Raw genomic sequence first — 12,529 nt, forward strand, 5'->3', positions numbered from 1 at the left:
CTCCAACCAGGACCCTGCTCCTATTCTCAGAGAAAGGAGAAGTTTCAAGGGAGTTTTTATGGCCATTGAAGGGATGGCATCTTTATTTCTTAGTATCTTGCTTTTAGACATGGCTAACATACACTAGAAGTTGAGAGAGACCTGATCGAAAATTTGTTCTTAACCTTAATCCAGAGTTTTAAATTTAGAATTACAGGCAATCAGGATTAGAAAAGAATAGACACCAAGTAGCTCTCTGGCCTTTGCTTGAAAATATTTAAAGACTGAGAACTACTACCCCCAAAATATAGCATTCCATCTATGTGTAGCTCTATTAAGAAGGGACAAGTATATCCAAAATCTATCATTTCCAAGGTTTTGAAGTTGAGGCCTCAACCTGCCTGCCCGCCAGTGGGGGGGTGACGACTTAAAGTAATACCTGATTGAGAACCACCGCTTTACAACAATGAGTTGGCTTTTTAAAACTTATCCTGCATGTCCATCCTGGCTTGAAGCTGATTAAAAAAAACCAACAAACCACTTTATGAGGTATTGCTGATCTAGCAGATGGAATGCTCTTTTTTTCTACCTGCCTTGTACTAAAAACACTTGTCCAAGAGTAATGTATGTAGGTCACATTTGCTCACAATTCCTTGGCCAATACAAGTCACTAAACTCACGTTGATGGGGCAGAGAAGTATAATATCCTGAGAGAGTAGTGGTAACTACTGATGGAGAGTAAAACAGTTTACCAGGTTGCCTCCCCTCTCTCCCCACCGACATGGGACTCCCACTTCCACTCTCCCAACCAAATCCTCATTGTTAATTAGAATTAAGGTCAGAATAGTTCTCTTTTCTTCCTCTGTACTCTGGGACAGGAGATTATCAAGAAAAGGAAAAGAACTTACCAAAATAGAAAAGAACTTACCAAAATATCCTATTTTAGTTGAATGAAAATTTTAGAAAACATCCAGATAAAGTTCCATATCACTCCTAATTTTGTGACATGCAGAAGGAATACATACAGCATCTATATCCTTTCTTTGTCCAGAGGGTCTGAAAATTCACACTTTCAGGTGGGTGAATTTCATGTATGTTTTCTTGACAAAGAGTAAAGTAGTTTCTCCTTTTAAGAGAAATGTATCTTTTAAGTAAGGCATTCCTTCACAATGCCTCATAAATATTCCAAGATCAAAGGGTACTGTTTCTTTTTTTATCAAGGACAGATTTATCTCTTTGTGAAGAAAGGCCCACAAAGGCTTTGTTTTTTCTTCTTCTCCATATAATCTTCTTCTCTTTTTCTTTAGGTTTAGTTTCCTTTCAACCCTATCAGATTACACTTCCTGCTTTCCTTTTACAGTGATATCCTCCAATCTCTCTAGACATTCTGCACACTTTCTGAGAAGCTATAATACAACAAAGTATTCCTCAACTATAAATAAAGACATTTACATCTGGTATACATAGAGCTGCACTTCCTTCAATATGATATAAAAAATACCACATTCCCTCAAGATTACTAACACAGCCCCTTTAAATTTCCATACCTTTTAGTTACGGTTGAGATTTCCAAGAGGATTCTTCCGTGTTGTGTCTCCCTCTGGTAACTACTGAGCTAATTACTACAGAAACTACCACTCTTTCCAGGGCTCTAGTGGAGGTAAAGGGTACATACAGATATGATATAAACCATGACATAAGGGGGCACAAAATGTACAACATGGATGGAATCACTGAAATCTCTTAAGAACTAAAGAGAAAAACTTGGCTGTGTGTTTGCCAAGTGACGGGTGGTGAGGGGTTAGAGTGCAAACAGGCTGGAAACAGGCAAGTTGCCTAGAACATTAGCCGGGGATTACAATTTGCCCGCCTGGGCTGGCAGCTCTGCGCTTTATGGGAGTCTGAGGCTTCCTTCAAGAGCTGGGGCTGAGCAATCCTGCCCTTCATTAGGGAAAATGAGGATTCACAGGCTGCATAATAAAATGTCCTCTTAATTCACAAATTTGACCAAATTTAAGCACTTCTGTAGCTACAATCTCCTCTGCATTCTTATGCATCTTTGGAAGACGAAAGAAGTGGAAAGATTTTAGTTCTGCTGCCCTTTCGCTCTCCTACACAGATAACATTGAAGGTTACAAGTCACTGTACTGCACTCTTTGCTAACTTCCTTCATCTTAAACAAAACTTATTCCACTTTGGGCATATCTTCTACGCCATAATGCTGCTGGGCACATCTTCCTCCACTGTGTGTGTGTTTTTATTTTGTTTAAGTCACACAGCTGCAGCAGCATGCTGTCTAGAAATAGTTTGTGTTGGTATTCAAGCTGAACAAGCCCTGGTCTCTATTTATGACACTCCCTTTTGACTCTTTACTCTTTGATTCCAATCAATGGACTGAAAATAAAATGCAGACTTTGAATTAAACAACAAACAGGCTAGATAGGAACAAGGCTTTTAATACATAACCTTTTCTATGCTAACTTTGGGGCGGGGGGGAGTTTAATGTCCCTTCTGCTACCTCTCTTCCTACCTCAGTATTTTTTTTTTTAATCTTTTTTTTTTTTTTTTAAAGATTTTATTTATTTATTTGAGAGAGAGAGAATGAGAGACAGAGAGCACGAGAGGGAAGAGGGCAGAGGGAGAAGCAGACCCCTGCTGAGCAGGGAGCCCGATGCGGGACTCGATCCAGGGATTCCAGGATCATGACCTGAGCCGAAGGCAGTCGCTTAACCAACTGAGCCACCCAGGCGCCCCCCTACCTCAGTATTTTTAAGTATTAATGAAAATCACAAACTGAACACCTCCCTATTCAGTTTCTCACAGGCTGCTGTCAACAACGGAGCAACATTACATATTATTATCAAGAGAAGAAGAATGTTCCACAAACCATAGGAAACATGTTTGTGGTTTCAGCCTCTGTGAGCTTTTGCTCTCACTGCTGACACAGTATTTTGCCCCTAAAATCAATGAGGCACAGGCAGGATTGAGAGCCTTCCAGACGGGACAGTGTGAAGATTCAAATGGGCTGCAGGTAGCAATGTCTAAAAATGGACTTTGGCTAGTAAATGGTTAGTCTGAGAGCATTTTAGATGGGCTGAAATGCGTACTTTCAACTTTGACATAAATTCCCAGGATAGTCATTTGTCCTAGGTATGGGAAAAATTAGCCATTCCCTTCATTACTATTCTCTGTTGGTTTGATGCAGGTTGGTTAACTAGCACCAGCCAGGGAAATTCATTAGATATCCCTTGGTTGAGTACTATTTCTTCCAAGTTGACTTGACAATGTGTACTTACTGCATGCCCACTAATGCTTAAATTTTTATAATTTGCTATATAATATTGATACAATTTAAAAAAATAGAACGTTATCTGGTGATCTGGGTATCTCATCAGGGTCTGTTGGGCAGTCACTTTTCCCTATCACAATGGTTGGAATGAATGGATATTCTCTGCAAAGCCTAGCTAAAAACTTGGCATCTGACTTTGAGGGACTTACTTAGGAACCTAGACCCAGGGGCATACAGTATTTTGCATGTTTGCTTATATTAATTTTCTTTATGCCCATGATCTGCCCCCTTAAAATTATCAAATATGTTTGCTAATTTACAAGTTATTCTTATATGTCCAAATGGGGAAAAACTTAGGCTACTTGAAATTAGAGAATCTTAAAGCTGTTTGGTACTCTTGAGGTCATCTAACCCAACTCTCTGATTTTACAGAGGGAGAAACAGAGGCTCAGTGATTGGAGAGACTTGATGGCTAACTAGTAAGAAAGATGGATTTCAAACCCGGCACTATTAACTCCTTAGACTAGAGTATACTTTTCATTACAAAATAGTACGTACCTTCATTTTTTTTTTTTTTGGAGGGTATCAGGGGGTGCAGAAAGAAAGGAAAAGGAGCAGTAGCTATAAAAATATACCAATTTACTATTTATGACCTCCAGCCAAATGTTACAAGTGTAGGTTAAACATTTCTCTACCCTTCCCTTTTGATGCCCTAGGGAAGGCATCTATGAAATATATGTCTTAATTTTTCAGATTGCATTGCACCCACTGTAGAAACTCTTGTAACCCTACCCACAACCTGTTATTACAGTCCTTCTGAACAAAACCGAGAACTTAGTTATTTGGCCCAAAGCCTGTTCATTCACCACTGAAAGAAAGTAGGGGTAGAAGCAGGCACTCTATACAAGTGGGTTGAAAAGCAATCTAGGTTGTTAATGAATCAATGTTATAATCTACGTCTAATATATATAGTTTAAATAAATTATATATATATTTAAAGATTTTATTTATTTGAGCGAGAGAGAGAGAGAGCACAAGCAGGGGGAGCAGCAGGCAGAGAACAAGGGAGAAGCAGGCTCCCTGCTGAGCAGGGAGTCCGACGTGGGGCTCGATCCCAGGACCCTGGGATCATGACCTGAGCTGAAGGCAGATGCTTAAGCAACTGAGCCACCCAGGCACCCCAATAAATTGTATTTTAATAATTTAGCTATGAGAAGCTATATATTGTAGTACTGTATAAATTATATAAGTACACTAAAGTATCATTATAATGCTTTCAGTTTTCAAGCTGTGAGACCATATTACTAGAAAGTCTGTCATGATGAAGGCCTCCTGGTACTTCTAAAGGTAAAAAATGTTTGTGACTGCAGTCTACAAGGGAACTGCCTTTTAAAGAATCTTGCGTAATAGCATGTTTGATGTTGCAAAACACACACATATTTTAACATTATCGTGCTTTATCACAATAAAGATTTTATCAAAATTTAGAAAGAGGGCTTTAAGTTTATTGACTACCTATCATTCCAAACACTGTGCTATATATTTTTCATATATTGTCTAATTTAATCCTCACAACTGTGGAATAAGATTATCATCTTTATTTTTATGGATTGGGATACTAAGACTCAAAGAAATTAGGTGGTTTATTTAAGATCACATGGTCTATAACACACAGACCTGGGACTTGAACCCAAGAGTGTCTGATTCTAAAGCCACAGGACTTTCCTTTATACTATGTTACCACCACTCAAAAAATTTAGAGTAAAAGCTGTTCTTTAGCTTCCCAGAAATTTCTTAGCAAATCAAGTCATTCACTCACTACTTGTCCTCTGTGTGTCTACAGCTGTGTTGGGTTCGATTCATCCATCTGTTCAATCCCCTATCACCAAATAGATATTAGGTGCCTGCTGTGTTCCAGGCATTATGCTAGGCACTATGGATACCATGATGAGTGAAAAGGAAGTCCTCAAGTTCTGTGGCAAAGAGGAGAGTCATTAATTAAATAGTCATAAAAATAAATGTAAAATTACAACTGTGTTAAGGATTATGATGAATTACAAGTTAGTAGCTCTGGGTCTGAAATTTAACATGGTAGCATTTTACTATCTAACAGGGGTCTCTGACTAGAGGGTCACAGAAGGTTTCTCCAGGGAAATGATGAGTGAGTAGAGATTTGGAGAAACAGTAAAATTACTTAGGTGAAGAAGATTGTTCTAGACTGAAGGAACACAATGTCTAAAGATACTGTGGTGAGAGAAAGCAGTGCATGTCTGAAGACATGGAAGGGCGATATGAGTGGAGCAGAGACAGCAAAGGAGAGCAGTGCAGTACATCAGGCAAGAGAGACAGGCAGCCAGATGACACTGGGGCCTAGAGGCCAGAGAAGAGATTCTGACTTGAATACTGAAAGCAATGGGAAGCCACTGAATGGTTTTGAGAGGCGAGATAACATGACCAGATCTACATTTTCAAAAAGCTTACAATGAAGTGGGGAGAACTGACTCAGAGGAGGCAAGAGCAGACACAGGACGACCAGTCAGGAAGCTACCAAAATAATCCAGGCAAGAGATGATGGTATCTTTTTTTTTAAGATTTTATTTATTTATTTGACAGACAGAGAGATAGCGAGAGAGAGACACAAGCAGGGGGAGTGGGAAAGGGAGAAGCAGGCTTCCCACAGAGCAGGGAGCCTGATGCGGGGCTTGATCCCAGGACCCTGGGATCATGACCTGAGCCGAAGGCAGACGCTTAATGACTGAGCCACCCAGGTGCCCCAAGAGATGATGGTATCTTAATCTAAAAAGGTAAAAGCGGAAATGAAGAGAAGGAGATGGGTTTGAGATGTAAAAGCATAAAAATGACAACTTACTAACAGCTTGGATACAGGGAGTGATGAAGATTTCAAAGATGAGTCTAATATATGGCTTGCATAATTAGATGGACAGGGAACACTGAAAGAAGATCAAATTTGGTGGAAGGAGGAGAAAAGAGTAGAAATTATGGGTGGGTTCAATTTTAGATTATGCTGAGATGCCTTTGAGATATATAAACTGCAATAAGAGCTCTGAGCAGAAGTAAGGATTAGAGATGTGACTGTCTTGAGTTGTCTGAAAATAAATAGTAAGCTGTGAATACACATGAAATCACCCGAGAGAGAAAAGACCTACGACGGAGTCTTGAGGAATCCCAACACCTACTGGATTAGTAGAAGAGGATGAACCTATATAGGACTGAGAAAGAATAACCCCTGAGAACAGAGGAGAACACGATGTCACAGGAGCCAGGGGAGGAGAGAGTTTTCAGAATAAGAAACTCATTCATAGTGCTGAGTGATGCTGAGAGGTGAAGTAAAAATAAGTCTGCTGGATTTAATAACACGACAATTATTACTGACCCTAGAAAGAGGTGCTTCAGTGGTATGATGACGGGGTGGAAGTCACATTAGAGGGAATGAGGAATGAGCAGCAGAAGCCATGGTGGCTATAAAAAACTCATACCCATCCTGAAGAAGTTAAGAGTTTCATTTGAGAAAGCAAAACCTACAGAGTATAAAAAATAGACACAATGCTACCAGTTTTACTAATTCTTTAAATTCTATAGAAATCCAGAAAAGGAAGATTCAAGGTAACTGGGTGCCACTTCACCTTCACCCCAGAGGTAGTATTTATATTTTATATTTTTATTTTTATATTTTATCCCCTCTTGTCCTTATCACATTGCAATCAAAATTAAGGGTGAAAAAAGGACAGAGCATGACAGGCAAAAGAGAGCAGAGAGAGACAGAGACAGAGACAAGAGAGTCAGAAGAGAAGTGACAGGAGAATCTGCCTAGACCTCTCAGATCCCTCCATCCCCTCTCCTCCCCATTTCTGTGTGACAACCAAACCAAAGTACTCTGAGCTTCCTGCTCTGCGAGCTAGCTCTTCCTCTGCTTGATCATGCCACTGCTTTCCTTTCTTGCCCAGCAGCGCCCCTCCCCGCACCCCGCCTCCCCCCGCCCGTCTCCTTACCAGTATTTCAGCTGACAGTAGACCTGGCAATGCTAAACAGTGTTCTGGGACACTTCCTCCCAGTTATTTAAAAAAACAGAAGAAAACAAACACATTTACATTTGCATCTGCTAAACGAAGGAGGACACCATGCGATAGAAATAACAAGTACGCTTATAGAACATTGGGATCTTCTTTAGGAACACTTTTTCAGAGGTGCCTTTGAGAAATTTTATCATTTTAAGAGATGTAAAGTGTGCTGGATATAATTTTTTAAAAATATGCCAAAGGATAAATGAAATTAAATCAAGGGAAAAACCCAGACTCTGTGAGATGACCAGCCCCGATTTATTTAGTGCTTTTTCTTACTGTGTGCTGAGGGCCATCTTCATTATCTCTCATGTAGAAAGGCTTGAGTGCTAATGGATAATTAATGACAAAGACTGGTATGTTGCCACAGTGCTTCACCAGGTACTTTTCATGTTCGGTATGTAGATCAACACCCCACTGTAATGAGAAAAAAGAAATTATCAAAGGAGAAGACAGACCTGAAATACACAATGCAGTACCCAAAAATAACCTGTATCCATTCCAAGGGCTTCCTCTGAGGTACAGTGATGTGTGGAGCTGTCTGCTGAGGCTACACAGATAACTAAGCCAGGGAGGTGTGTTACAAGAACATCTGAAGGCCTGGAAAATGAAAGCTGAAACAAGCAGATTAACACTATGCTTTCTCCCCGATCTTGGGGAGCAGCATTTAGCAGATGAATAGCATCTGCAGGAAAACAAAGTACCCTTACAACAGTGTGTGAAAACTGACTTCAAAATCATAGTTTTTATTAACATTGCCTAGAGCTTCTTCTATGGTTATTGTTTCTAGGTTGCAGGAAATTAAATGATGAAAGATAATATTCCTAATATTGAATCTATCTCTGACTAGATGTCTTCTCTCAGTGAAATTTTTTTTTAATAAAAGAGTCAATTCATATATCAGATGCTCTGATGAATACTTAATAACACTGTTCATCTATTTATGCAACAAATACTAATGTGCCTATTCAATCTCGGTACCATGCTAGGTACTGAACACAGTGGTAAGAAAAACAGAATTTCTGACTTCATGAAGCTTCCAGGGTAGAAGACAAATATTAAATAAAAGATAACATAAACAAAATAACTAATTATAAATATAACAAGCACAACTATTATACCTCATAGGAGGATCTGACTTAACTGGGGATAGGACTGGTATATGGTTTGAAGACAAAGTTATTACAGTACATTCCTAACATTATATTATTCCTACTTGTCTGCCAATATCTTAATTATAGGAAAGAAACCCTGGCATAGGAATGAGGAGACTTGCCTCTAATATTATGCACATGCCCACTGATAAATCATGTGGCCTCTCTCGACATATTACCATTCTTTTCAAGGATTTTCATCTTCCTAAACTTGGGAAACTTCTTTATAATCCTTTAGCCACTACTATTAAAAATGATATGATTCAACTTCAAAGTTGTTATTTATTCTAAATATTTTAACAAGGCTAAGCAAACATCAAAAAAAGCCAATCTAAAGATGGGCAAGTACTAAACAGTGCTAATAAGAGAACTAAAATTATTTATTTACTTATTTTACTTATTTTTAAAGATTTTATTTATTCTAGAGAGAGAGCGAGAGCATGGGAGGAGGAGCAGAGGGAGAGGGACAAGCAGACTCTGCACTGAGCACAGAGCCCAATGCCAGGCTTGATCTCAGGACGCTGAGATCATGACCTGAGCCAAAACCAAGAGTCAGAGGCTTAACCAACTGAGTCAGCCAGGTGCCCAGAGAAATAAGATCATTTTAAAGGATTCTTTTTTTTTTAAAGTAAGCTCTACACCCAACTTGGGGCCTGAACTCACAACCCTGAGATCAAGAGTTCCATGGTCTACTGAATGAGCCAGCTAGGTGCCCCAGGATTCTTAATGCAATGTGATAAGGACAAGAGGGGTTAAAATATAAAAATAAAAATATAAATATAAATACTACCTCTGGGGTGAAGGTGAAGTTCTGAGATGCCTGCTTTAAGATCTCTATTGCTTCCGTATAAGAAATGCTGGAAAGGAACAGGGTAAAAGCAGAGAACGGTCAATACAATGGTATATTGCTAATTAGTCCATCTGAAAAACTACAAAAGGCCTATTCCCATACAATCTTTGAGATCACAAATGAATACTAATGACTGAGTAGTCAGGAATGATTATAAATAAATCATCACTGAGCAATCAGGAATTAAGGCTGATCTAATCATATGAGCGTCTGATCAGTATGAAGAGAAGTGGCCATTCAGTAATCCCATTCCTGATCTACTTGCAGTGTATACAGAAGAACCAGTCAAGTAAAGATTTTCTCTGAATTCATGTTATGCCAATGCCCTAATAAAAGGTGTGAAATACTTAGGCTGAAAGAGCAAAAGTCTTTCCATAAAGTCATCATTCCTTCATTCAATACATATTTATTGTGCACCTATTATGTGGTAGGCATTATTCTAGGCACTGGAGAGACAGTAAATAAAAACAAAGCCTATATGGAGGTGATATTTGTGTGTGTAAGTGATGGGAGTAAGTGGGGGGTGGGGAGAAAAACAAGTAAACAGAAAGAATATAATGCGGGAAACCATTGGTGCTATAAGAAAAATAAAGCAAGGTAAGAAGACAGAGGGTGTTTAGGGGTGCTATTTTAGATAAGATGGTCAAGAAAGGACTCACTTAGCTGGGGACATCTGAAGTAAGGAAATGAACCATATAAATATCTGAGGGTTAAGTATTCTAGGCAAAAGGAACAGTAAGTACAAAGGCCTGAAGTGAAGGAACAGTTTGGCTCATTCCAGGAACAAAAAAGTCAATGTGCCTCTAGCATACTGAGCAAGGGGAAGAATGCCAGCAAATTAGATAAGAAAGATAGTCAGGGGTCAGATCTTATGGATTTTTCAGGCCACGGTCAGGGCTTATAATATATGCTAAGCAGGGTAAGACTGTTTAGGAAAAATGTCATTGGTTACCTTAGTAAGAAACTTTCATGTCTAAAGCAAGCCAAGCCAAGCCAAGCCAAGCATTGTTTTAATTAAACTGAATAGGTAATACATGAACATAGTAAAAAAAAAAAAAAAAAAAAAAATCAAGACGTATAAGAGTGTACATCTCCCTTCCACCCTGTCCCATAGCCACGTAGCTCCTCTCCTCACATACAGTTACTGTCATTGGATTTTTGTGTATCCTTCCAGAGGGTTTTTTACATCTATAAACAAATATTAATATACAATCTCCTTTGTTTAATAGATGGCAGCCAGAGTATACATGCCATATACACTCTTCCATCTTTTTTGACTCAATAATATACCTTGCAGATCTTTCCATATCAGTATATAAAGAAAGGGCTTCTTCATTTTTTGAACTATTATATAACATTCCATTTTGTGGCTGTATCCTAATTAGTTTACCCACTCATCTACTGATGGATATTTTAGCTGTTTCTAATATTTTGCTATCATAAATCATGACTACATACATCTATCACAAATGATTCTTATATATTAATTTTGCATATGGAAAAAATGGATTTAATGGATCACAGTGTATTCACATTTACAGATATTTTGATAGTGCCAAAGATACTGCTTCCCTTTTATAGTGTTACACCAATTTATGCCCACTGGTAGTATACGAAAATGTCAGTTTCCCTATGCACTTTGCAACAGTACTTTGAACATTTTTTTTTTCCTTAGGATTTTATTTATTAGAGAGAGAGAGAACATGAGTAGGGGGAGGGGCAGAGAGAGAGAGGGAGAAGCAGACTCCCTGCTGAGCAGGGAGCCCAACGCAGGGCTCCATCCCAGGACCCTGGGAAGGCAGATGCTTAACCGACTGAGTCACCCAGGTGCCCCTGCAACAGTACTTTGCATGATTAAAAACAAAAATCTACAATAAAACATCCAACGCCCCCCAAGCTCCCCCAAAACAAAACAAACAAAAAACAAAAATCTACAAACTTTCTAAAGGACTTTAAACTCAAAAGATAAGTTACCCAACACATACTTACTCTTTGCCGTAAAAATTAAATTCATACCTATAATAACTAATTGGAAGGAGTTGTGTATATGGCACAAATAAAGCCTCCAAAGCTATGTTTTGAGTGATATTTTTCCAAGATGAAAATTTTATTCAAATTAAAATATTAGTATTAAATAACAATTTCTAAGGCAAGAATGAAAGTGGTGTTGGTGGTGGTAGTCATTTTTAAACACATTTTATAGAAGGGAAAAGGAAGGTTAGAGGGGACAGTAACTTGCCCAAAATCACTCATGTAAGTAAGTAGTAAAACTGATGTGCTGACTCCAAAGCCTAAGCTATTAACTACTAAGATTATGCCTAAAACACTTGGGAGTTTAATATGCTCAACCAAAACAAAGACAATGGGCTCTGAGTTCTCCCTCTGACTCTACCCCTTACTAGCTACTATGTAAATCACTTCACCTTAATGAAAGCATTTTATAAATTTTTGTAATGTTTTATACAACCATTAGAAAAATTAAGTATTTGTACTTATAAAATAGGGAGATTGGACTATACTATCTAAAGTTCTTTTCTGCTTAGTCTATTGTTCTATTACATCAATTACTTGATATGATCTATTCATTATACTGAGAAATATAAGAGCAGTCAAAGTGGGAAGCATAGGGATTTTGTGCCATTGATACGTTACCGCTACATTATTTTTAAAAATGACTTTCTGTGTATCTCCTGTTATTCTGGATCTTCTGCTCTACCCCTCCCACACCTTAAGCTGAGGCAGAGCTTTTCAGCTCAGATTACAGTTCTGACACTGGGTATCCTTAATGGCCTTTATCACCTCTCTCTCCTAATTTTTTTTGATATGTACAGAGAATAATCTCTCTTCCTCCCAGAAGCTATTTCTAAAGTACTTTGAGCAAAGGAGGAAGAGACATAGTGATACTGCATGATGCAGGATCAAACTACCTTCATATTTAAATTTTTTTATGGTTTAAGAAAATTATTCTGAAGCTGTTAGGTTAGAACTGCTAAGCTAAAATTATTAGCATTCTTTGACTCAAATTCACAGATAAATGAAGAGCAAAAGAAGGTAAGTACTCTTTATTTTAAAAACCTAATGCTATAAAGGAGACATAAAAAAACTGAATTCTATTTCTGCTTGGTAAAGGCTAAATTCAATTATTATATAAGTCCTTTAAATAATTTATTTTCATATA

The 12,529-nt window shown here is 38.2% G+C and overlaps 1 protein-coding gene across 3 annotated transcripts in view; it reads right to left on the bottom strand.

Moving 5' to 3' along the window:
* Positions 1 to 12,529, bottom strand: part of NARS2 (asparaginyl-tRNA synthetase 2, mitochondrial) — a 138,724-nt gene that overhangs the window by 19,926 nt on the left and 106,269 nt on the right. For all 3 annotated transcript variants that reach the window (XM_034995552.1, XM_034995551.1, XM_034995550.1), the window contains exons 10-11: positions 9,292 to 9,358; positions 7,627 to 7,764 (exon numbers count right to left, since the gene is read on the bottom strand). In XM_034995552.1, coding sequence (XP_034851443.1) covers positions 7,627 to 7,764; positions 9,292 to 9,358 — 205 coding nt within the window. The remainder of the gene's footprint in view (positions 1 to 7,626; positions 7,765 to 9,291; positions 9,359 to 12,529) is intronic.

Source organism: Mirounga leonina, unplaced genomic scaffold (genome assembly GCF_011800145.1).
Source record: "Mirounga leonina isolate KUSES-001 unplaced genomic scaffold, KU_Mleo_1.0 Mir_92, whole genome shotgun sequence".
NCBI classification, from domain to species: domain Eukaryota; kingdom Metazoa; phylum Chordata; class Mammalia; order Carnivora; family Phocidae; genus Mirounga; species Mirounga leonina.